Here is a 27,498-nt window from a genome sequence, read left to right on the forward strand (position 1 = left end):
AATTTGACAGAAGCGGTCAAAGGAATAAAACTAGTGGGCATCATGCATTAGCTACAAATGAATAAAGTCATGACAGTTGGTTAATTTTTGCTTGATCTAATACAAATAGGACCAGATTGGAGGAACATGATGACTAACTCATAAACCCTCTTCCTAAGAAAGCAGTACTGCACAATGAGAGATAAGAACACTAATACATTCCAATCTGGAAGGTAAAAGGCAGTGGTGACAGTGGCCCGTGAAGAAGTCACCCCAGTCATTAGCACATCTTTGGCGGGGTGGACCAACATAAGAAGGGTCCAAAGCAAGGGTCACACCAAGCAGAAATCCTGGATGTGGCTGGGCTTTCCCTTTCACACTGGTGCCCCGGCAGTAGTGTTAGCTGGGATGCTAAACCCATTGCCGTCAGGTCGATTCCGACTCATAGTGACCCTGTAGGACAGAGTAGAACTGCCTCTTAAGGTTTCCACAGCTGTAAATCTTTACAGAAGCAGATTGCCACATCTTTCTTCCGTGGAGTGGCTGGTGGGTTCGAACTGCAGACCTTTCGGTTAGCAGCCGAGTGCTTAACCACAGCACCGCCAGGGCTCCAAACAGGGACGATGGACAGAACCAGCTGTGCTCCTTGCAAAGGCTTAGCCCCTTCCACCCTTGCCATGCTCCAAGTTTCTCCAATTCCACGTTAATAATACCCACGGGTGGGCTGGAGGGCATCCGGAGCATCAGTGATGGTGGAAATGAACAAAGGTCTGAGGTTTGGGATGATGGCAACACATGCTGGAAATATGTGTATTGCCAGAGAAAGTAGGCATAAAGGGGAACTGAAACTCCCTTCTGATGGGAGCTCCTCAGTCCTTCTGGAACCTTCTATAAGCACCAGCCCAGCTTACCTGCAGCGGAGCTGTGCCATTGGAAAGGATGTCTAACAGATCTGAAGAGGAGAGAAAGTAAAACCTAGGGAAGGCAAGCCTCTTGGTATCTAGGTACTCCGCCAGGGCCTTCTCACACAGGCATAATCTGAGGTCACAGGACACAGAATTTCCTTATTAAATATGCCTTGACCCACAGGCACATACACATTACCCAAATGCAAATATATGCAATATATGCAGAAATCAGCACAACAAGCACTTTTGGATGGTTGCAAACATACACACTGACACATTTACATCAGCATACCAGTTACCCGTTGCTGACGAGTCGATTCTGACTCATGGCAATCCCATTTGTGTCACAGTAGAACTGTGCTCTATAGGGTTTTCAACGGCTGTGATTTTTTGGAAGTAGATCACCAGGACTTTCTTCCAAGGTGCCTCTGGGTAGACTTGAACCACCAACCTTTAGGTTAGTAGCCGAGCACTTGCCAGTTTGCTTCCCCCAGGGACTCCTATACATGAGCATAAACACCTCTAATAATACCCCTTATATCCTATATACCCAAACATACAAGGGACACTCACAGACACCCATACTCACTCACTCGCTCACTCAGGCATTTAAATAAAGCCAGAGGCAGAAGGGGAAAAAGGAAATATTGTCCCCTCCACTATAAAGGGCAGCAAGTCGACTGTCACCTGCTCTGAATGTCTTCCAGTTTTTCATAAAGACCTGATTTGTTGGTTGCTCCCACGACATTTGGAGTTTTCTGAGCATCATAAGCTAGCTCTTTAAAATCAATGTCAATGCCTTCAAATCTTTTAGAATCCTACAAAGAAAAGTGTGAAAAAAATTAAAGACCATTCCCTCAATTCCAAGGGGCTCCCCTGATGTAGCCAGTGACACGCCAGTCAGAAGCAGAAACCTGTTCCCAGGTTGCCCGATAGAGAGATCGGCGGTGGAGATGAAAAGACCCTCAGCCAGAAACAGCGGTTCTCAAACTGTTTGGCTTCAGAAACCCTTCATGCTTTTAAAAATTACTAAGAACTCCAATATATCTACTGATATTTTCTCTATCAGAAGTTAAAAATTGAGAAATTTAAAAATATTATTTATTTTTAATCATTTAAAAACTAACAACAATAAACCCATTATGTAGTAACATAAGTAACAGATTTTGTCTAAAATAACTAAATTTTCCAAAATAAAATTATCTAGTGAGAAAACTGGAATTTTTTTTCACAATTTTTTTCAAAGCTCTTTAATGTCTGACTTCATAGAAGCCAACAGATTCTCATATCTGCTTCTGCATTCAATCTATTGTGCTATCACACATCATGTATCCTCTGGAAAACTCCACTGGATACTCATGAATGACTGAGAATGAAAAAAGCAAATAACATTTTAGAATTATTATTAAAGCTGTTTTGGCCTCGTGGATCACCTGAAAACATTTCAGAGACTCCCAGGTGTCCCCCGGCCACACTTTGAGAACTGCTGGCACAAAACACACCATTCCTAAGTCAGGTAGACAGTGGCTCCAATGCTCCTTATGGGCTTATGCAAAAGTTTATTAACCAAAATAAGCTTTTCCTTAGGAAAGCACTACTATGATGTCAAAATTAATTAGGAGTCACCGCTTCCCCCTGTCCTCCCCCCCCCACCCCACACACACATCCACAGTGTTGACTTGTTTGAGAGAAAAAATATGCAAAGTGCTTAGGCTGAGGACCTGGCATCTGGGAAGAGCGTATGGCATTATTACTACATAATAACAACGATACTTGTACTTACTGTGTGCACTGTTTTAATTATGTCCCAGAGTAGGTACTATTATTAGTCCCAGTTTACAAATGAGGAAATCAAGGCACCAGAAGGCGAAGCAACTCGCCCAAGGACCCACAGCTGCAAGTGGAGGAGTCAGGACTCAAACCCAAGGGCAGTCTGGGCTCCAGTCCGTGCTCCTACCCTCTGCCATACACCACCTCTCTACTGAGAAGATTTACAAACAGGATGACGGGGTAAATAAGTTATGATTCCTCAGTGTAAATGTTTGCTTCAGTTAAAAATGAAAAAGTATCAAGGTTACAGAAGCATAGGAAATATCTGACCCAAATGCTCAAATGCAAAGAGCTGAAGAGAAAATTGTAATTACACTATCAGAGCAACTGTGTAAAAATATATATACACATGAATAAAAGTTGGGTAATATTCATAATGAATGAAAATAGTGACTATTGGGGCATATGATTAGGACTGATTTTATCATGTTTCAAAATTGTCTCTATTGTCATATTGTTACTACAAAAAAAATAAGTGTATTTACATGTTTTACACCCAAACCTGTGGCACTGGTTAGAAGTTAATGATACCAACTCTTTATTAAAGTTTAATTGAAAGTTCTCAAAAGTCTCCTTTACTGTCTCTACAAAAGTCTCTACCTACATCCTAACCCCCTTCTAGTTAAACCTGCTCTTCTTCAATCACTAGCATTTAAGATAAATAAAATCTGGCTTATTCAATTTGACGTAATTAGAAACACTGTAACAGAATTGTTTTCTGCTCTTTTTCATGCAAATATAGAACGTTTAATCTATACACTACTGCATTAAATACGCTTTTGTGGGATGATCTGGCAATAATAATGTTTTGATGGAATGTGCTTCAAGTCCTAAACAATGCCTGCGCAACACGTGACATTTTGCAATCAAATGTATTCGTAAGCTAATAACTTGCTGTACTGAAGGGAGGCAGAGGAAACCTCGAAAAAATAAAATGAATGAATGAATTGGGGTCCACTCTGAGAGAGGAAGAAGTTAATGGCACATTAATTAAGATAAACGAGAAGGGACAATCAACCACAGAGAAGGTAATAATGAGAAGAATGCATATTTTAGAGAAATTCATCCTTTCGTATGTACTTGAGGACTGGTATTTAGCGTGTCACTAAAGGAACTTCAGAAACGTGTTGCCGAGCAGGAACTTGAACTTGCCTGGAAACAATGCTCACTTTCAATCAATGCCTGCATCTTAATTATCTGCACAGCATTTCAAGAGTAGCTCATCTCAAACTGCAGCAGCTAATATTTTCGATCTCCTTTCTTATGTACACATTAAAAAAAAAAGTGTTCCTTGGGGGGCAACTTGGTCAACTGGTATAACATAACTCACAAAGATAATGCTCTACATCCTAATTTGGTGAGTAGCATCCGGGGTCTTAAAAGCTTGCGATCAGCCATCTAAAATACAACTATTGGTCTCTATGTCTCTGGAGCAAAACAGAAAGAAGGAAACCAAAGACTCAAAGAAGAAACTAGTCTACAGGACTAATGGTCTACACAAACCAATGGCCTCACCCACCATGAGACCAGAAAAACTAGATGGTGCCCGGCTACCACTACTGACTGTTCCAACCACGGACACAATAGATGGTCCCAGATAGAATGGGAAAAAAATGTAGAACAAAACTCAAATTCCTAAAAAAGTCCAGACTTATTGGACCAGTAGAGACTAGAGGAACCTCCTTTACACTTGAAACTCAAACCACTCCAGGAGGTCACCTATCAGCCAAAAGACAGAGTGGCTCATAAAATAAACAACATCACCCATGAGTACTGTTCTCCTCTAAACAATCATCTAAATGAGATCTAATGGTCAACATTTACCCTAGACCAAAGATGAAAAGGTAAGGGGGCAAAAGTAAGCTAGATTAATGGAAACAGAACAACCAGAATGGAAATAATGAAAATGCTGACACATTTTGTGAAAACTGTAACCAATGTCACTGAATAATACGTATAGAAATTGTTAAATGAGAATCTAATTTGTGATAAAAACTTTCTCTAAAATCACAATAAAATATTTAAAAACAAACAAAAAACCAGTTTCTCCTTTCTTTTTCCTATGCATCTGGGGACAAACTGACTGGTGTGTATTTCACCTTCTCTCTTTCCTCGGCCTGATGTATGGTAGCTTGCAATGTTTGGTGCTCTTTGGTGTCAAGTGGTCTCTGGAAGCCAACAGCTAAATAAAGGAGACAGCCTAAGGGGGTTTGAGTAAAGGGTTTTCCTCCCTCTCCACCTGGGTAGGGGGTTGGGGAGTGGGAGGAGGATTATTATCTTTTCAGATGTGCAGAAAAGGTTCAAGCATGATGGACATATTTGTAGGAGATGCCTGGGAGTAAAGCCAAGGAAGAGAAGAAGACAAGGCCTAGAGAATGCAGGAAGTGGATGATCTTCCCCTAACCGGGGTAAGGAACAGAGCGAGCAAGGTGTCCTTAGCAGATACCTGGGGTAGCTGAGCCCGAATATCTTCAGACCCAATGAATATACTCTCTAGGTGAGACCATGTGCGCTGCACCTCAAACCAGATTGAGATGACAGCGTCAGCTGTGGAGAGCTTCTTCTGCCAGCCTGACACTTCCTCCAGAAAGAAAGCAATGTACTTGGACATCATCAGGTTCTGAAGTTGGACTTGGTTGTCCTCCAGAATCTCAATGAGGTCCTCGTCACACCGCCACAGGGGGATGTGGGTCCGCGGGTGGGGCTCATACTGGAGTTCCATGCCAGCCCAGGTGGTCTGCAGTTCCTTCAAGGTCTTCTCCATGCCCATCTCTTTCACAGCTCTGTCCACAATGCCCCGGACCTCATCCTCAAAGTGGTGCAGTTGGAGCTGCAGGAGGTGAGCCAGGGTGGTGTCCTTGTCCATGGTGAAGCTCACACTGGTGGCCTGCATCAGCTGCCTCCAGTGCCGCTCCCGGATGGCCGGATTCCGCAGTTCAGCCACTGCCCTCAGTGAGGTCAGGGTGTTCAACACAGTGTTTTCCAGGCCTATGAATACGTCCCAGGCCCTGACCTCCTTGTCGAGGCTCCGGATATACCTGGCAAATCGTTTGCACTCCAGTTCCATGGCCTCCACATTGATGTCCCTCCACTTGGTCGTCTCCCAGCTGTGGATGCTGGAGGTCACCATTCCAATCGTGTCCCAGAGCTCCTTTAGTTGACAGGCCTCCTTCCTGCACTGCCTCAGCTGCTTGTAGTCGGGAACACTGACTTCAAACAAGCCAGCGGACTCAGAGATGGAGGCCATGATGGATTCCATCTGTTGGATCTCTATGTGCTTGGCATCCAGCATTTGATGAGGGTTGACGCTATCAAACCTAGAAAAGACAACATGTTTCCTTTGTAAGTAAAGAGCATAGAGGCATAGTTACTAGAATCACCAAGGTAACACCAGCTCATATCTTTAAATACTTCTTACTCCAGCAAAGAGCAGTGACTTTCTCCAGGGTCTCTAATCCTGGGAAGAAAAGATATTCAGGGTAGGTTGGGATCAGGTGAGTACAATGGATTGGAGGAGAGATAATTCAAGAGGAACATCATGCTTGGACCTTTTCTGCACATCTGAAAAGATAATAATATTCCTCCCACTCCCCACCCCCCACCCAGGTAGAGAGGGGGGAAAACTCTTTACTCAAGCCCCCTAAGGCTCTCCCCTTTATTTAGCTGTTGGCTTCCAGAGACCACTTGACACCAAAGAGCACCAATGTATCACTGCAGGAGCTGTACAGCTGAAGCCCCTGCCAGGTGGTAGACAGCCTTTAAGGAAGAGAGCTAGTGCTTAAAGGTCCAATCCTGACCTGCTCTGGTATTGCTCTCCCCAGGGCAGTGGTCTTCAGCCTTGGTTGCATATTAGAATCACCTGGAAGCTTTTAAAGCTCTCCCTGCCCAGGCTACTCCCTAGACCAATTAAATCATAATTTGGGGGGACCCAGGCAACAGCATTTTCAAAGCTCCCCAGGCAAGTCCAGTGTGCAGCCAAGGATAGGACCACTGCTAGAGGTCATGAAGATCAAGTGCAAAGCCCTCACCCAGGTCCCCATACAGTCACTTTCTATCATTTTTTGCCTCATCAGGCTCTGCACCTCTGCATCTTCTTAAGTCCCTCAGCCAAGGGACCCTCCCTGATCTCCCCCCTTCCAATAACCTTTATCCTTCTCTGGCCTGCTTCCTCCTGCATCCTGGGTGCAGCCTCTTGTCTGCACTTGACTCCTAAAAGCACTCTATCTAGCTTTAAAGTTTTCATTAATGTCTCCTCATCCTCGTCTCTCTAATGTTTATGGCACACACCCATTTGAAGACTGCTACTGGGACAGCCAGTAGGACGAACAAACTAGCCTTGGAAGAAACACAATGCTCTTTAGCAGTGAGGATGGCGAGACTTCAGCTTGCTTACTTTGGACACATCATCAGGAAAGACCAATCTCCAGAAAAGGACATTATGGTCGGTAGAGTGGAGGGTTGGTGAAGGCAAGGGAGACCCTCGGTGAGATGGACTGGCACGGTAGCCAAAATAATGGACTCCACCATACCAACAATCATGAACATGGCACAGGACCAGGCAACATCTAGTTCTGTTATACATGGGGTCACCATGAGTTGGCACTGACTCAAAGTCAACTAACAACAACAACTGATCCTCATCAGCATCAACCTACTTTACACTGCTACCCATCAAGATACGCACTTCCAGCATGGCCGCGTAAGAACCAACATGCAGAGGCACCTGAGTGGTCAGGAATCTTTCTTCAGTCAGGAATACCCATTACCCAAGTGTTCAAGGAGCCTCTCATTTTCCTCCTCTAGTCTCCTCTGCCCATCACCAAGCTCTGACTGTCCTGTCCCTGTGGAGGAGGAACTAGGGAGGGGGCTGGATTTGGGGGATGCTCTGGTTTAAGGGAGAATGGCACACACTTCTAAAATCAGAACAGGGAATCTGGGACTCAATATCAAGCGGGAACATTGAGAGAAAATAGGTAATTAGGAGAATTGGCCATTTCCTCCTATTCAATAGGTGTGTGTGTGTTCGTGTGTCTGTGTGCATACAAATTCCTTTTCTTGAACTGCCCCTTCTTTCACTGTCTTTAAAAATATTTGACTTGACAAATGGAAAGTAATCCTAATTAAAGTTACTTACCTGAACTACTTACCACTTAAGCCTAATTACCACGCAACACAATAACAGTTATGCATACCATTAAATTAGTGTCAGATTAACTCTGATGCTTGTTATGGCTGATTCAAACACAACGATATTCTTGCTTGTTGCAGCTAAAGTGATTTTGGCTCGTGTACTATCGTTGTAGAAGTACATCTTAAGAGAAGGGGACTGAACATCACTTGCAACTATCTTTACTGTTCTTCAGCTCCCAAATATTTCAGAAAAGAATACAAGGTTGGAGTTCTCAGAGATGAAAAGTGGTCTATGTCTCTACAGGCAAGAAGCTTCCTCCCCTATGAGTAGCAGTGGGAAAAGGCACTAGATGTAAAGAAATGTTCCATACTCATGGCAAGCAGCCCAGCAGGAAAAAGCGCCAAGGAGAAACGGTCCTGCTTACACCTCATTTCCAAAGACTAGTGTGGGGGGTGGGTCTCCTTTTTATCATGACTAGAGTGAATTTAGCCTCTTGACATTAGTACAAAATCTGTAAAATTCAGACAAATTCTGAAAGCCCAAATATCTGTTTAATTTATGAATGGACTATAACTCAAGAACAACTTATTAGGTAAGATAGGAGCTATTAGAGTATTTGAAGCTTACATAGAAGATAATAAATGATCGTGCTAACCATTCTTTCCTCAGCACCTATGAACATCCCTAGATCAATGTTGGTTCTTTAAATATTTATAAGAGGTGGTCATTTATCAAACCCACTCCAAACTTTATCTACCCTGTGGCATAAATTTTGTTTATAGTTTAAATCTGTGGGATCATTTCCTTAGCTGAGCACACACAGAAGTTAATTTGGCCTAAGTAGTGATAGAAAGCTCTTGATATGAGAGAAGATAACCGTCTTACCATTGAAAAACTCTAGTGCAAATTGTCAGGATATCCACAGACCTGATTAATGTGTCTAATAAACTTGAAGCAGTTCTTCAAACCCCAGGGGAACAATACAGTATAAGAACAAGAGAGTAATAGACGGGAAAAGGGCGTACCAATTCTTTGGAAGTGAAATAATAATGCAAAAGGATTTTAATTTAAAAGAGAAATGCCTGGTCTCTGGATGAATGAAACTATTAATTAAGAGAAATGGAAATATGGTGATTATATGTGTAATCTTGGAAAAATGACTGGTTCAGATTTGACCCTAGATGTGAACACAGAGAGGAATAAGTGACTTAAATTGATTCTCCAGAAGCTAGGCATTGGTAAGTGTTAACCTCAGTGCCATACCTGTATACGCACCTCTATTTGATCCTCCACAGGTATTATAAAACTCAATGCGTCTAACTTTGAACTTGAGGTCCCCTACAAACCCAGTCCTTCCCACTGTTTGGCTTCCATCTCAGTGAACAGTTGAACAGTACCAACTTCCACCTACTTGTCTACTTGGCTAAAGATGGGGAATTATCCTATACTCTCCTCCTCCTTCATAGGGACATTGGTGGTTCAGTGGTAGAATTCACGCCTACCATGAGGGACATCCATGTTCAATTCCCACCCAATGCACCTCATGCACAGCCACTACCCATCTGTCAGTGGTGGCTTGTGTTGCTTTGACGCTGAAAAGGTTTTAGCGGAGCTTTCAGACTAAGATGGACTAGGAAGAAAGGTCTGGTGATCTACTTCCAAAAATCAGCCAGTGAATACTACGAATCACAATGGTCCAATCCACAACCTATCATGGGGATGGTGCAGCACTGGGTAGTGTTTTGTTCCATTGTGCACGGGTCACCACGAGTCAGGACCGATTCTACGGCAGCTAACAATAACTCCTCCTCCTCCTTCATCTTCCATATTCAATCAGTTCTGCTAACTCTCCCTCCTGAATCTCTCTCACATCCACTCTTCTCTCTCCATTCTCTTGGTCACTGCTTCAGTTCAGGCTCCAGCACTTCTTACCTAGGCTGCTATAATAACCCCCACTGGGGAACCTAGCTTTGACTCTGTTTCACTCCACTCCATTGTCCACAGTCATGAGAGAGTGGGACTTACATTGGGCTATTCTCAGGCTCAGATTTCTCAGTGGCTGATCATGACCACTGTGATGAGATTTAAACATAAGGACTTTGAAAACTGTCACGTGGACTTCTCCATGCCCATCTCCCATTCTTGCATCCCAGGCATATATACTTGTATTTCTTCCATTCTCATCCTTCTGGAGCCCTGGTGGTGCAGTGGTTGAGTGTTAAGGCTGCTAACCAAAAGGTTGGCAGTTTGAATCCACCAGCCACTCACTGGAAACCCTATGAGGCAGTTCTACTCTGTTCTATAGGGTTGCTATGAGTCAGAATCAACTCAACAGCAACAGGCTTGGTTTTGGTTTTGGTGCCTCTGTATGTGCTACTTCTTTTGCCTGGAACATTCTTGCTTCCCACTCCCTCTTTCCTAATAGCTAATTCTCACTTGCCCTTTGGCTCAAGCACCACCTTCTACAGGAGGTATAAGCTGCCTCCCCATAGGGGTTAGAGACAGCAGCCAATGCAGATGTCCTATTACTCATTTTTTAAAAATTGTCCCTGAGTCTATAAGTCCTTGAGGCCCGAGAATGTGTATCATATCATAATCCTAGCACCTACATCATTTTTGCTGACTCCATTGTTGAGACCACTACCTCATTTACTCTACGGAAGCCGAAATCACATGAATGAGTCAGACTACCTGGAAGAACAGGGTCGACCCGAACTAATGCTCCCTCTTAAAATACTGATACATCCCTGAGAGGTTTAATGACAAATTCTGTTCTCTTCTCTGGCTATCAAAGAGACAACAGACACTGTCCAAGCAGGACAGAAGGCCTTTCTTCCCCCACATCTGCTGCACTGGCACTTGGGAAAGTCTTGCTTTCTCTAGTCACACGCATGACAGCATGTAATGGGAGGGATCTTTAAGAGGCTCTCTCAGCAGTTTACAGAATCTGATTGTCACCTAAAAACACTAATGGTCTCCATTGGGGCTGGAGCTTACAGGGATCATCAGCTGCTTTAGCTAAGAAACCTGCAGATTATCTTGGTCTTGATGTGGATAAAAAGACTGTGTGTCACGGAATCACTGCTCAAGGTCAGAGAAAGGCACCAGAAGCATGAAACATTCTTTTCATTCAAGCGAGGAGAATCAGTCATCATTACTGAGAGCTGCAGAAAGTCCTGAGTCTGAGTATGGTGATTTAGCCAATTACTGTGAAGTGTGAGATCTTCAGCTAGGAATATGCTGAAGATCTATATCTATATATCTATATCTATAGGATGAAATAAAACTTGCCTTGGACATGAAGAAAGTCTAAGCAACCTGGCTTCACCTGTCAGACTGCAAAGGCCTAATGAGACTCTCAGTTCATTTTTCCTTCTCAAAGACAAGGTCATTGGAAGCTAAGCTTAACTAGCATAAATTTTCCAATCTAATCAGGAACAGAGACTTGAATTCACAGAAGACTATACTAGGGTCTGTATTTTAGACATTCCTAAGTGATCTAAAAGTAAAAGGGCCAGACCCAAACTCATTTGCCACACATGTATCTAGAAATTTTAAACATGCACACTCACATATACCAAACTAAGAAACAAAACAAAGCACGTGAGCTGACACCCACTAAGATTCCCTGCAACACTAAATCCACGATTCTGCTCCAGTCTTGGTGGTTTTCTTGACAAGAGAAATACCCTGAAATTGCAGTAACGTGTGGTTCTCCACACTGCTGTGAGCACCAATTTTCAAAGCATTCTCTTGCAAAGATTCATTTGCATGTCAAATTAACAGATATGAATTTGGAAAACCCAGTTAAGAGTAGCAATATCCTCACTGCCAGGAGATATCAAGTGCTAAGAAAGAAAAATTAACTCAGCTATCAATTTTTTTTTTTGTTGTTGATCAACAGATATATACAATATAACTATGGAGGAGGGGTACCAGATTTCTTACAGATGCACAAAAAAACACCAGTAAGAGTGTTGTTTCATTTGAAGCTGCCTCAGAAGTCTCTTTGGGAAGATATTTTTTGAAACATATTTGCAATTCTCTTTTGAAATTTCTTGAAGAGACAGTTGATGCAAAAACATTAGTATCATTATTTTTATAGTTGTTCTGGGTGGCACAAATGATTAAGTGCTCAGCTGCTAACCAAAAGGTTGGCAGTTCTAATCCACCTAGAGGCTTCTTGAAAGAAAGGGCTGGGGATCTACTTCTGAAAGGTAAAAGTTATTGAAAACCCTATGGAGCACAGCTCTACTTTGACACACATGGTGTCACTATTAGTCAGAATCAGCTCGAAGGCAATTTCTTTTTTTTTAATCTTTGATGTGGCTGCTGTTAACACTACATAGTATTACCTAGCTTGATAACCCACCTTCCTCACCAGCCTTGGCTCTAATTTTTGTCCAATTTCAAAAGTTCAATTGCATGCCCAAAAGAGAGTCAAAAGAATATGCCTCATACTTAGAAAGAAGATTCCCAAAAAGGAGTTCCACAAATTTTTCAAGCAATAGATTTGTCTTTGGAACCAGGGCATAGCTCCAAAGGTGATTATCCTAAAGGAATAATGCATTTGGAGTTATATGTCCTGGATGGGTTGCTTGAAAGGAAACTAGTTACCACCCTTTAGGGGCCGTGGTTCTCAACCTTGGCTTCACACTAGAACACAGGGGAGCTTTACAAACACTGATGCCCAAGTCCCATCTGCAGAGAGCCTGATTTAGTTAGTCTGCAGGACAGACTAGACATCGGGAGTTCTAAAAACACTCCGGGTCATTCTAATGTGCAGTCAAAGTGGCAAAGCACTACTTTAGAGTCATATGAAGTATATACTTTATGCAAAGTTTACACACCTGTCCTTCCCTGCTCTTAACACACTCATCTTGTTCTCTCTAGTCCCAAGAATACTGTTTCCAAGATAACCAATTGCCATTGAGTCAATTCCAACTCACAGTGAACCCACGTATGTCAGAGTAGAACTGTGCTCCATAGGGTTTTCAATGGCTGATTTTTTAGAAGTAGACCACCTGGCCTTTCTTCTGAGGTACCTTGGGGTGGACATGAACCTCCAACTTTTTGTTTAGTAGCCAAGTAGATTAACCATTTGTACCACCCAGAGACTCTGCTTGGAAGAGAGCAGCTGCTTAATAAATGTTTTGATGAGTGAATAATAATTATAGGCCCTTACTGTGTGCCACGTTGGGTGACCACCCAGCCCAGTTTGCCTAGAACTGAGGAGCTTCCCTGAGAGTGGGTGTTATGCATTGAACTGTGTCCCCCTAAAATGTATTACCAACTTGGCTAGGCCATGATTCCCAGTGCTACGTGGCTGTCCATCATTTTGTGATCTGATATGATTTTCCTATGTGCTGTAAATCCTAACCTCTATACTGGAAGCCTTGGTGGCATTGTGGTTAAGAGCTACGACTACTAACTAAAAGGTCAGCAGTTCGAATCCACCAGGTGCTCCTTGGAAACAGTATGCGGCAGTTCTACACTGTCCTATAAGGTCACTATGAGTCAGAATCAACTTGATGGCAATGGATTTTATGATGTTAATGAGGCAGGATTAGAAGCAGTTATGTTAATGAGGCAGGACTCAATCTACAAGATTAGGTTGTATCTCGAGTCAATCTCTTTTGAGATATAAAAAGAGAGAATTGAGCCTAGAGGAGGGGGACCTCATACCACCAAGAACGTAGTGCCAGGAGTAGAGCGCGTCCTTTGGACCCAGGGTCCCTGCACCGAGAAGCTCTTAGACCAGGGGAAGGTTGACGACAAAGATTTTCCTACAGAGCTGACAGAGAGAGAAAGCCTTCCCCTGAAGCTGGTGCCCTGAATTCAGACTTCTAGCCTACTAGACTGTGGAAGAATAAGTTTCTGTTTGTTAAAGCCATCCACTTGTGGTATTTCTGTTACAGTAGCACTAGATAACTAAGACAGTGGGGCTTTCAGGGCTAAAACTGGACAGTCTCAGACAAGCCAGTATGGTTGGTCACCCTAGCGTCAAGCACCATGCTAAACACTTTCAAGGATTATCTTTCAAATCCTAACAGTCCTATGAGGTGGATACTATGATTATCTCAATTTTTCAAGTGAGTAAACTGAAGCACAGAGGTATTAAGTAGTAAGTAGTAGACCTGAGATTAGCCTGAATCCAGAGCCCATGTATTTAATCATTACACTGTATTTCTGTTCTATAAGGTTGTAGTTTTTAAAATTTGGTTTGATGTTTTAATGTGTATCTCCCAAAGTAATATTTCTGTGGGCGAGTAATCCTTGAAAATGACATGGTTCCTGATTCCTTACATAGGGGCATTTTCCAGTTTGAAGGACTTCCATGTCTGTCTACCCAAAAATATAGAGAAGACCCAGCAGGAAGCTCAACCCTGGGAAACGGAGAGCAAAGCCTTTACTGGAATGAGGGGAGGGTACTCACTCCAGCTCGAGCATCAGTAGACAAAGGCATATTGTTTGTACCAAGTTTTCTCTGAGCTTGGCCACACATTGTCCATCAGAACTAGCTTAGCCTCCTGGATGGAATCCTTGATGCTGAGTGGTGGACCAGAAGCAGACCCATGGAAGACATCTCCACCAAAGAAGGAACCTCTGGGAAAGTATCCAAATGTGTGTGCAGTGTGGGCACATGAGAACGGCAGCGCCCATCCTATAGATGTTTTGTCTATGTTGTTGTTAGCTGCTCTTGAGTTGGCCCCCAACTCATGGTGACCACATGCACAATGGAACAAAAAGCTGTCCGTTGATCCCTATGATCAGTTGTGGATCAGACCACCGTGACCCACAGGGTGTCCACAGGTTGATTTTCAGAAGTAGATGGCCAAGCCTTTCTTCCTAGTCTGTCTTAGTCTGGAAGCTCCACTGAAATCTGTTTAGCATCACAGCAATATACAAGCCTCCGCTGACAGATGGGTGGTGGCTATGCATGAGTTGCATTGGCCAGGAATGGAACCAGGGTGTCCCATAAGGAAGGCAATGATTCTACCACTGAACCATCAAGTAGGGGAAGAAACTGGATTCTGGAAAGACTGTGGCATAAACAGATCATTGTTCTGACCCTTCCCCACAAATATAGCAAGAAATACAACAAGGAAATGGTGCTTGGCCTTAGGGACTCTGAACTGGGAAGCAGATGACAACAGCAGGGAACTGCAGACAGGCAAGAATCAAGGAATCAACAACGAGTCGCATACGGTAGGAAAATCGCTTCTCCCACCAACCCTGCTGCTTCCCCTGTCATGCGAGCTGCTGACTGATGTGAACTGAGGAAGCAACCCCAGCAAAAGGCCTGCTTTCCTAAGCACCACACTCCCTGCCTGTGCAAAGAGACAAGACCTCAAGCTTCTGCTCTAAAATCAACGAGGCAGACCTCCCTGGGGAACCATTCGGAGCATGCCAGCACCTCACCCACCTGGTAACTGTCAGCTACTAGGCTGCTGTGAATTGCTTCAGGAGGCCCCCTACAGTGCCATCTGACTTCACAGCCAGCACTCTCCCTGCCTCCCTGCCCACCCAATAGCTCAGGCCTCTAAAACCAATAAGATAGACCTTACTGGAGGTCAATTCAGGTCTGTCTGTCCCCCCTTCCAATCAGTGCTGAGGACTGCTGATTGAGGCTGCTGTGTGCTAGGAAGGAGATGTCTTGAGTGGAAGCTACACCCACAGTCAACATACTGTGGGGTGTGGGCTCTGATAGCAACAAGGCAGACCTCCCTGGTGGCCCATTTGGAGTATGTCAGCACCTTTTCCACCCTATAACTGTTGGCTGCTGGACTGATACAAACTTCTACAGAAGGTCCCATGCAGTGGAGCCATGAGATGGGTTACAATTTGAGATGGGCCCTTAATCACCACAGGGCTGCTGGAGCTCTAAGATCAGCAGAACAGATCTCTCGGAGGTCCTTCTGGGGAGTGCCAGCCCCTTCTCCTCCTGATATGGAGGAAAGTCTGCCTGTACTTTCCCTGAATGCCAGCTCAGATACAAGTGGCCCCCACAAAGTAGTGAAGTAAGCCTCAGGCAAAACCAGAGGGACACAATCAGCCTCAAAGGGGGCTCATTGGATGTGGACTTTCCAACGGAAAACACGGTTACAGGGAAAAAGCCAGGGAGGGAGTAATAACCAGAGAGAGAGGACTGTGCCCCCTGGTGGATAGAATGATTATTGTGCAATACTCGCCAGAGTGGTGACACCCGCTAGGGGGCAGATTAACCACAGCATGTTCTCTGTTATGTTTAGGAGACACTGAAAGTTGAAAACTGAGATCTGGAACTTTCAAATCAAAATTAAATCAGAAGGGAGGAGGAGTTATCACAGAGAGGGAGAGGAAGTGATAAGGAAAGGCTGAAGGCTTTGTCCGACCAAAAGTTTTTTGCAGAAAGTAGTGCGGGTGAAAACATCAAATAGTGGGGAGAACTGACAAAGTTAACATGCTCGAAAATTCTAATGTCCCAACAAAAACTCACAAGACACACAAAGATAAGACAACTGATGGCCCATCCAAATGAATGCATGTAGAGAGTGAAATCACATTTATGTAAGACTGTATAATGAAAAGAATGGAAGAATATAATACAAAAATGTTAAACATAACTAAAGAGCTAAGGGAAAACATAGACAAAGTTCTAAAAGAATTAAGGAAAACAATGCACAAACAAAATGAGGATCTTAAAAAAAGCGATAAAGAGAAACCAAACAGAAATATTGCAAGTGAAAGAGACAATAACTGAAATGAGGAACACAATGGAAAGATATACCAACAGATTTAATCAGGCAGAAGAAAATATCAGCGAATTAGAGTATAAGATAGTTGAAATTACAGAGGCTGAAGAGCAACAAGAATGGAGCCTCAAGAAGGCGAAGCACAGTTTAATGACATTATGGAATAACATCAAGACGTAATATATGCATCACAGGAATTCCAGAAGGAGATGAGAGAGGGAAAGGGATAGAAAGAATATTTGAAGAAATAATGACTGAAAATTTCCCCAATCTGATAAAGGACATGAATATACAAATCCAAGAATCTCAAATAACTCCAAAAAGATCTACACTGACACATCATAATTAGGCTCTCAAAGAGCAAAGATAAAGAAAGAATCCGAAAAGCAGTGAGAGAAGCAAACAGTCACATATAAAAAGGATCTCCAATAAGGATCTCCAATAAGATTAAGTGCTGATTTCTCCTCAGAAACATTGAAAGCCAGAAGAAAACTGTCCTTCAAGAATGAGGGTGAAATTAAAACATTCCCAGATGAAACTGGTAGAGTTTATATGCATCAGACTGGCCCTACAAAAAAATTAAAGGGAGTTCTGCAGACAGAAGTGAAAAGATACTAGAAAGTCATTCAAAGCCATACAGCAAAGGTAATTGCAAGGACAAGTATAAAAGCTAGTAACAAGGTATTCATGCTTGATAATTCTAATTGTTTTCTCCTTCATACTTTTTAATGACAAATATATAAAAATTAAGGGTAAAATTATCTTACAAGGCACATGAAACATAAAGATGTAATTAGTGATAACAACATCAAAATGGGTGGGGGAGGAATGATATAGATAAAGAATTCCTTGTATGATACTTACTTACTCTAGGGTGTTATAAATATAAGTTGATAAATGTAATATTCATGGTAACCACTGAGAAAATATCTAAGAAAAATACACAAAAAGTAGGGAGAAGGGAGACAAAATGGCTCACTACAAGAAACCAATAAAACGCAAAAGCAGGCAAAAGCAGGTAACACTAAACGAAAAAGACAAAGAAGGATTAGGATACCAAAAATCAAATAACAAAATAGAAGAAATAAGTTATTTCTTATCAATAATTACACTGAATGTAAATGAACTAAATGCTCCAATCAAAAGACAGAGAATGGCAGGATGGATTAAAAAAAACATGATCCAACTATATGCTGTTTACAAGAGATACATCTTAGACACAGGACACAAATAGGTTGAAAGACAAAGGATAGAAGAAAAAAATTCCATGCAAATAATAACCAAAAGACAACTGGGGCAGCAATCTTGTTATCAGATAAGGTAGACTTTAAGACAAAATCTGTTAGAAGAGATAAAGATGGACATTATATAGTGATGAAAGGGTTAATTAATCAATAAGATTTAACAATCATAAATATGTATGCAGCCAACATCAGAGCACCTAAATATATAAAGCAAACACTGATAGATATGAAGTGAGAAATATACACAGTACAATAATAATACAATAATAGAGACTTCAATACACCACTTTCAATATTGGACAGAACTTCTGGAAAGTAGATCAACAAGGAGACAGAGAACCTGAATGACACTATAAACCAACTAGACTTAACAGACATATATAGAACACTTTACCCAACAACAGCACAATACTCATTCTACTCCAGTGCACATGAATCATTCTCCAGAACAGGCCACATGTTAGGTCACAAAGCAAGTATCAGTAATTTTAAAAGATTGAAAGCATATAAAATATGTTTTCTGACCACAACAGGGTGAAGCTAGAAATCAGTAACAGACAATGCACAAACGTATGCAAATTAAATAACACATTATTAAACTACCAATAAGTCAAGGAAGAAATAAAGAGAGAAATCACAAATTTCTTAAAGTCAAATGAAAATGAAAGCACAACATATGAAAACTTATGGAATGCAGCGAAGGCAGTACTCAGGGGGAAACCTGTAGCAATAAATGCTATAAAAAAGTATATGAAAAAAGGAGAAAGATCTCAAATAAGCAGCCTAACTCTACAACTTGAGGAACTAGAAAGAGAAGATCAAATTAAGCCTAAATCTACAAGAAGAAAGGAAATAACAAAGATCACAGCAGAAATAAATGAAGCTGATAACAGAAAAACAACAGAATTAACAAAGGCAAAAATTGTGTCTTTGAAAAGGCCAATAAAATTGACAAACCTTCAGCTAGAATGACAAACAAAAAAAGAGAAAAGATGAAAATAACCAAAATATGAAATGAAAGAGGGGACATTACAACTGACCCAATGGAAATGAAGAGAATTATGAAAGGATATTATGAACAACTGTATGGCAGCAAACTGGACAATCTAGATGAAATGGAGAAATTCTTAGAAGCACACAACCTACCCAAATGGACTCAAGAGGAAATAGAAAATCTCAAGAGATGCATAACAAATGAAGATATCAAATCAATAGTCAAAAATTTACCAACAAAAAAAAGTCCTGGACCAGATGGCTTCACTGGGGAATTCTACCAAACATTCAGAAAAGCATTGACACCAATCCTGTCTAAACTCCTCCAAAAGACAGAGAAAGAAAGAGTAATCCCTAATTCATTTTATGAAGCAAACATAACCCATAATTTCTCTTATCTTTGCATGTCTTGTGATTTTTTGTTGGGGCATTAGAATTTTCGAGCATGTTAACCTTCTCAGTTCTCCCCAGTATTTGGTGTTTTCACCCGCACTACTTTCTGCAAAAAACTTTTGGGTGGGTAGAGCCTTCAGGCCTTTGCTTACCACTTCCTCTCCCTCTCTGTGATAGCTCCTTCTCCATCCTGATTTAACTAGGATTTCAAAGTTCCAGATCTCAGTTTTCAACTTTCAGTGTCTCCTAAACACAACAGAGAACATGCTGTGGTTAATCTGTCCACCAGCGGGTGCCATCACTCTGGCAAGTATTGTACAATAATCAATCTGTCCACCAGGGAGCACAGTCCTCTCTCTCTAGTCATCACTCCTTCTAGGATGACTAAGACAAAAAAATAATAATAATAACAAATGTTTGCGAGAATATGAGGAAATTGGGACCCTTATCCACTGCTGGTGGGAATGAAAAATGGTATAGCCACTGTGGAAAACAGTGTGGTGGTTCCTCAGGAAACTACAATAGAACTACCATATGACACAGCAATTCTACTGCTAGGAATATACCCAAGGGACTTGAAAGCAGTGACATGAACAGACATATTTACCAATGTTCACTGCAGCATTATTTGCAATAGCCAAAAGGTGGAAACAACCTAAATGCCCATCAGTGGATGAATGGATAAACAAAATGTAGTACGTACATACAATGGGACACCACTCAGCCAGGAAAAGAAATGAAGTCTTGATACATGTTACAAGATGGATGGAGCTTGAAGACACTAGGCTGAGTAAAAAAAGTCAATCACAAAAGGACAAATATTGTGTGATCTCACTTATATAAAAAGAGAAGAATAGGCAAATGTATGGAGATCAAAGTTTATTAGTGGTTACCAAGAGCTAGAGGGAAGGTGAAAGGTGGGATTATTGGTTATGGAGTTCTGGTTTCAGTTTACTATGATGGAAAAATCACATTGATTATCGGTAGGGTTGCACAGCTGATTAGACTAATTGTTGTCAATAAATTGTACACCTGTAAAAAGTTGAAGTGGCAAAAGTTGTGATAGGTATTTTTACAACATCAAAAAAAAAAAAAAAAAAAGAGCAGTTGCTAAGGCTGCTTATGTACAACCAAACACCTCATGGGATATGGTTCCTTGGTTTGGAGGTTTAGGGTCATGGTTTCATATGAGATCTCAATTAATTGGCCTAATAATATGTTTAGTGCTTCTGTTCCACCTTCTAGTTCACTGCATAGTGCCTGGGGTCTTAAAAGCTTACAAGCAGCCATCCAAGGAACAATAATTTGTCTCTATTTGCCTGAAGCAACAGAGGAAGGAAAGATAGGAATAAGAGGAAGAAATGGAATGTGTGGCTAATTACCTCCAGGAACAACTGCCTCTTTTGCCATGAGACCAGAAAAGCTGGATGGTGCCTAACTACCATTACTGAACATTTTGATCAAAGATTCTATAGAAGAATCCTGATCAAAAGGGGAAAAATGTAGAACAGAATTTCAAATTTTCATGGACTCCAGACTTTCTGGAGCCATGGAGGCTAGATGAACACCTGAAACTAAAGCCCTGAAATAATCTTCAAACCTTAAACCAAAAATATCTCCTGAAATCTTGTTAAAACCAAACACTAGCTTAGCTTAACTAGTAAAGAATGTCTGCCTTGAGTATTGTGCTCTTTTAAGAACTATTTATATGGGATCAAATTGACAACTGCAACTCGAAAGATCAGTTAGGAAAGTTAGGGGGCAGTAGGTTTATGTTAATGGGGGAAGAACAATTCAGAAAAGGAGGGTGAGAATGGTTACACAACTTGAAGAATGTCATCAGTGTCACAGAATTGTACATGTAGAAATCGTTGAATTGGTGTATGTTCTCCTGTGTATATTCTCAACAACAGAAAATCAATTAAAAACAAAAGAAAAGCAAGTAGGGGAGGTGTCTGAGCATTACTAAGCAGGGAGAGAGACCCTGATGTAAGTTCTTCACCTCACATTCTCCTTTCAGACTAACAAAATGCCTTCCAAAATTACTTTAAAATTTTATCAGCCATTTTTTTTTAAATCAAAAGAACAGAAGTCTGTCAGAGCACTTAGAGTGCTAGAAGTCTAATAAAAACCTAATAGTTAATTTTACAACACGTAATCTCTTTCTGAACTAGAGACATGACAAGTTTCTAGATTTTTTTTCTAAAGGTAGCGTGTTCGTACAACCTTTGGCCATTCCATAAAAGCCATGATAGAGCTGTGCCCTCATTAGCATCATGTTCCAACCATCTGACCTTAATGGAAAGGAAGGCTGTTACATGGTCTTTATCTGTTAAAATACACAAACTCAACATAAAGGTCCTCAATGACTCAATGATTGCAATGTTGAAAGGAAAGGAAGCAACAGTAGCCACTTTGGTCCATACCTGAAGGGAGCTTCTTTGTGGAATTGCTCCCAGAATTGCTGCTGCTCAACTTCAAAGGCTGCGCACCTTTGGCGGAGGAGGGTCACTTCATTCGCCTGCAATGGGGCCACCTGCTGCCTCACTGTGATGGCCATCTTTTTTATATTGTTCCATTTCTCTGGTAGCTCCTGCAAAGGAGACCTCAATGTGGTCAGACCAACACTGTATTCTCCCTTCCCTACAGACCTGAAGCTGAACAGTACCCGAGTATCTTCATCTATGATATAAGGTCATACTATGATGTGTTGGTGTCATTGGCCCATTCTCTACAAGCTCCACCTTCCTTGATTTATCACCCTGGTTGCCCACTCTCTCAACTGTCACTTACCTATGACTCTATACTATTCTTTAACCGCTAACCCAGTGACCCTCACCTTTTTCCATACTCTAAGAGTGAGAGTTCATTCTCTTTTATGCCCTACATTTCCTCCTAGACCATCTAACATCCCTCAGACCTGTTATTCCCCCTTCAATTAGAAAAGCTGGATCATCCCTAATTTTGGGGGGAAAAACCAATTTTGTACATATCAATTCTCCCATATATATTCAGCATTACATTCTCTCGCATTTATTGAGTTTCCAGAATGCATTAGACATTCTAGATATGCTACACACTATAGTTCTGAAACATGAACCTTGGGTCATCACCAAGTCCTCTGTTTTTCATTTCACCTAAAAATTCTGAAACTTTCACTCTATTTTTTTTATAAAAACAATAAGCTTTGCACTGACCTCCAGCTGCTTATATATTGTGTCTGGCAATTCCTGTTCGTAAGTCTTCAGTAATTCAATAGTTTGCTTCAAGGGCTCAAACATCTCATCTGTGCTGCTCTGCCGTTCCTTAAGAGCCACGAGGTGTCCCATGATTTCAACCAGTCCTTTGAAATCTCCTTTTTCAACTTTCATGAGCAATCCACTCTCAGTATTTTTTATAAACACTTCAAGGTCAGCCAAGCTAAGCAAAACAAACAGAACGTGAGGAGCCATCCTCCTTCCACTCCTCAAAAGGAAGATTTATTTTTTCCCCCCAAAATAACAGTGGTCATTATGGAAAACTTACCATGTGCCAAGCACTTTGCACACATTATACTCTGATATTAAGATATGGATCTCTGCAGGACAGTCAAGGTCATGAGGACAAGGAAAGACAAGGAGGAGACTAAGGAAACCTGACACCTAAATGCACTGTGCTGTCCTGAATTGGATCTTGGACCAGAAAAGAGTTTAGTGAGGTACCTGGTGAAATTTGCATAAACTCTTTAGATTAGTTAATACTTTTGTTAACTTCCTGCTACTCTGATAATTGCACTGTAGTTATGCAAGATATCAGCATTTGGGAAAGCTGGGTGAACAGTATAAGGGAACTCTCTAGTATTTTTGTAACTTTTTTGTAAGCCTGAAATTATTACAAACAAAACATGAAAACAAAACGAAAAGAACCGGGTCTCTAAAGTCACCCACCTTGGGTTTGACTTTGGCATTTACTAGATCTGTGACCGCGGCCAAGTCATTTAAGGTCTCTGAGCCTCAGCTTCCTCACCTATAAGACTGGAACAATAATTTCTGTCTCACTAGTTATCGTGAGGGTTAAATGAGATTCATTCTTTAATTAAAAAAATATTTGCTGAATATCTATTATGAGCTCCAACATGCTTTCCAGATCCTGAAGACAGAATGATAAATAAGATAAACAAAAACTCTACCCTTGCAAAGCTTATATTCTAATGGGAAAAAATAAGTACTAAACAAATCAACTAAATAAATAGCGCATTTCCCGTAATAATGAGTGCTACAAAAAAATAAATCAGCATAAAGGAATAGAGAGTTAGGATAGGCCTCTTTTCTTTGGGGTGGTTAGTGAAGGCCTCTCTATGAAGCTGGTATTTGGACAGAACCTAAATGATGTGAAGGAGTGAGAGGAAGAAATGGGGGGAGAGTATTCCAGGTAGAGGAAACAGCAAGAGCAAAGGGCCTGAGGCCTGGTCAAGGGTAGTTTTTTTGAGGAAAATGGAAAAAGTTAGGTTAGCAGAACCACCAAAGGAGTAAGAGGAACTGTGGAGGAAGAAGAGGTAATGAGTAACAAGGGGCCACACAATGTAGGCCTTACTGGCCATGGTGAGAACTCCAGATTTTATGCTAAGTGTGAGAATTCTGAGTAGGAGGATGGTATAACCTGATCTACAGTTTCAAAAAGATCTGTATCTGGAAGAGAACAGATGGTAGCTGGAGGTGGCAGAGATGGTAGCGGTGATGGTGACAGTGGAGGTGAGACAAGAATGGAGGCAGTTAGCGGTGATTCAGGTGACAGAAGATACTGGCTTTGACCTGGATTCTGTCTGTGAAGAGTGGCCAGATTCAATGTTATTTTGTCTGAGGGAATGAGATAAATCAATAATGGCTCCTGGAAACTGGGTAAATGATGATACCATTTACACATATGGGGAAGACTGTTTTCTTTTTTTTTTTTTGTCTGGAAAGGGACAGAGAGAGGACTAGGTTCTAAACTCATGAGTTTTTAGATGCCTCATAGACACTAGACACAGGAAGCAGATATTTATTAGGCAGCTGAATATAAGTCTGGAGTTCTTGAGAGATATTGGGGCTAAAAATATACATTTGTTAGTTATTAACACAGAGATGGGTTTAAAGCCTTAGGCTGGATGTCTCTTGGAAAATAAATATATACAGAAAAAAAAGTCCAGGACTGAGACTTCAGGAATTCTAATATCTAGAGGCCTAGAAGAGATGAGTCCAGCAAAGAGACTGTTATCAATTTAATTGTATCCTCCAAAAAGATATGCTTAAGTCTGAACCCCTGGCACATGTGAATGTGATCTTTTTTGGAAATAGGGTCTTTGAAGATGTTAAGTTAGGTTAACATGAAGTCATAATGGAGTAAGATGGGTTCTAATCCTATATCACTGGCGTCCTTGTGAAAGAGAAAAAGATACACAGAGATAGGAAGACAGAGGAAAGATGCCACACAATGCTGCCGTTCTAAGCCAAGGAATACCCGAAGCTACCAGAAGCTAGGAGACAGGTGTGGAACAGATTCTCCTTCAAAGCCTCAAAAGCAATCAACATGGCTGACACCCTGATATGGACTCCCAGGCTCCAGAACTGTGAGACAATCTATTTCTGTTCTTATAAAGCCACCCAGTTTTATACTGGCATCTTGTTATGACAGCGCTAGGAGACTAATACAGAGCCCCAGAAGGCTTAGCCAGGGAGACAGAAGGGAAACAAAGAAAGTGAAGCATCCTGAAGGCCAAATGAAGAAAGGGTTTAGGAAGATGTAACAAACACTGCTGAGAGACACAAGTGAGATAAAGACTGATAATGCCCATTGGATTCAATCACATGGAAATAATTTGTGATCTTGACAAGAATGACTTCAGTGGAGTGGTATGCTAAAAGCCTGAGTGGAGAGTAAGTTAGAGAACGTGGACGTCTGCTGTTAGCTGTTTGGTGTACATGGTAACGTGACGGACCCTTCTGATAAAACAACAAAATACTTAAGCAAACAGTTGGAAAAAACATTTTATAATGCATCACTATCCAAAAAAGAAAAAACCAAACCTCTTGCCATCGAGTTGATTCCGACTCATAGCCACCCTACAGGACAGAGTAGAACTGGCCCATAGGGTTTCCAAGGAGTGGCTGGTGGATTCAAACTGCTGACCTTTTGGTTAGCAGCTGTAGCTCTTAACCACTAGCATGAAATTCAGGAATCTCCAGAGACTGAAAATGTAGTTGTCATGGATTGAATTATGTCTGCCAAAAAACGTATTTATCAGTTTGGCTGGGCCATGATTCCCAGCATTGTGTGGTTGTCCTCCATTTTGTGATTATAATTTTATGTTAAAGAGGATTAGGATGGGATTGTAACACCCTTGCAAAGGTCACATCCCTGATCCAATGTAAAGGGAGGTTCCCTGGGGTGTGGCCTGCACCACCTTTTATCTTACAAGAGATAAAACGGAAGGAAGCAGAGAGTTGGGGACCTCATACCACCAAGAAAGCAGTGCCGGGAGCAGAGTGCGTCCTTTGGACCTGAGATTCCTGCGCTAAGATGCTCCCAGACCAAGGCAAGACTGACAAGGACCTTCCTCCACAGCTGACAGAGAAAGCCTTCCCCTGGAGGTGACGCCCTGAATTTGGGCTTGTAACCTACTAGACTGTGAGAGAATAAATTTCTCTTTGTTTAAGCCATTCACTTGTGGTATTTCTGTTATAGCAGCACTAGATGACTAAGACAGTAGTGAAATCAACAACCCTGGGAAGTAAAAAAGATCCAAAGCTGGCTTTCACGATAGCTTCTACTGAATCCTGGAGACTTGGACCTTCGATTTTGACTGTTTAATGGGATGTGGGGGACAGGTGACTAAGCCTAAGCCACACACAAGGTGAGGAGTCTAGTAGAAGGCTGCATGTAAAACTGGGACACCATAACCCATGACCCATTGCTGTCGAGTTGATTCTGACTCATACCAACCCTATAGGACCGAGTAGAACTGCCCCATAGAGTTTCAAAGGAGCGCCTGGTGGATTTGAACTGCCAACCTTTTGGTTAGCAGCCATAGCTCTTAATCACTGAGCCACCAGGGTTTCCATGGGACACCATAAGGATGAGTAAATAATACATATGTTGCACAGAAGGAACAGCATGGAAACATGCCTGTCTTGACCCTGACACTGGGTGAAATACTGTGGGTTGTAGTCCAAGTGGTCTGGGGTTGGCAGAGTCTCTTGATGACTGGCAGAAACAAATGCAAATCCTTCCTGGAGGAATGGAACTAGAATCCAGTCCTGAAAGGATCCCCAAAGATAAAATTCCAAGGAACATGGCTTTACAATAAAAATTATAAAATACACAAAGAAAGAAATCAGAACTCCTGAGTGAGTGCCAGCAAAAACAGCAAAATTAGAACTGTGAAGATTTCAGATATTGGAGTAAAATAGCTATATTTAGTATGTTTACTCAACGAAAGTGATCCTGTTTAGGTGCCTAACTGCATTATTTCTTTCCCACATTGCAGTGGAAAGTGCCTTCTCTGTAGTTTCTGGAACATCAATTCAAGACTAACTAAGAAAAACAACTTCTTCCTTTTAAGCATGGTATATCAGTGGATACAAAATGCTTTCTTGGAAATCAGCCTTCAGAAGCCTAGATAAGCTCTGACAATCTCAGTGGTCACCACCACTGTTCTTCCTCCAGCTCGTCCTTTAAGCTCAAACATAAATTCAGCATTGTCTCAGAGTCAGGAATGCTGTTAGTTTAAGAGGCTCTCCAAATATGCCAAGAATCAGTGATAGTGTGTGGACCATTGTATTGCATGATGGATTCAGAGAAGAGATAGAACTTATCAAAGTACATAACATGAAAAATATGGCCTGTGATGGCATCACTCTGTGAAGACAGGCATAGAAAGGGTTTCAATATGTGGTCTATCAATACAAAAATGATCATACTGTGCTACACTAATGGGTAATTCCAGGAGAAAAAAAGCAATAATATTTTGTAGGCCTTTACATCACCTTTAATATATGGTGTTATGGATTGAACTGTGTCCCCCAAAAATGTGTGTCAACTAAGCTAGGCCATGATTCCCAGTACTGTGTGATTGTCTACCATTTTGTCATCTGATGTGATTTTCCTATGTGTTGTAAATCCTACCTCTATGATGTTAATGAGGCAGGATTATAGGCAATTATGTTAATGAGGCAGGACTCAAATCTACAAGATTAGGTTGTATCTTGAGTCAATATCTTTTGAGATATAAAAGAAAGAAGCGAGCAGAGAGGAAGGGGACCTCACGC

At 41.6% G+C, this 27,498-nt stretch overlaps 1 protein-coding gene across 1 annotated transcript in view; it reads right to left on the reverse strand.

Moving 5' to 3' along the window:
- Positions 1–27,498, reverse strand: part of DNAH9 (dynein axonemal heavy chain 9) — a 450,622-nt gene that overhangs the window by 324,702 nt on the left and 98,422 nt on the right. The window contains exons 17-21 of the mRNA XM_012555448.1: positions 22,411–22,633; positions 21,640–21,806; positions 5,164–6,034; positions 1,575–1,705; positions 891–1,017 (exon numbers count right to left, since the gene is read on the reverse strand). Coding sequence (XP_012410902.1) covers positions 891–1,017; positions 1,575–1,705; positions 5,164–6,034; positions 21,640–21,806; positions 22,411–22,633 — 1,519 coding nt within the window. The remainder of the gene's footprint in view (positions 1–890; positions 1,018–1,574; positions 1,706–5,163; positions 6,035–21,639; positions 21,807–22,410; positions 22,634–27,498) is intronic.

The sequence above is a fragment of the Trichechus manatus genome, unplaced genomic scaffold, assembly GCF_000243295.1.
Source record: "Trichechus manatus latirostris isolate Lorelei unplaced genomic scaffold, TriManLat1.0 scaffold00040, whole genome shotgun sequence".
Taxonomy (NCBI): Eukaryota; Metazoa; Chordata; class Mammalia; order Sirenia; family Trichechidae; genus Trichechus; species Trichechus manatus.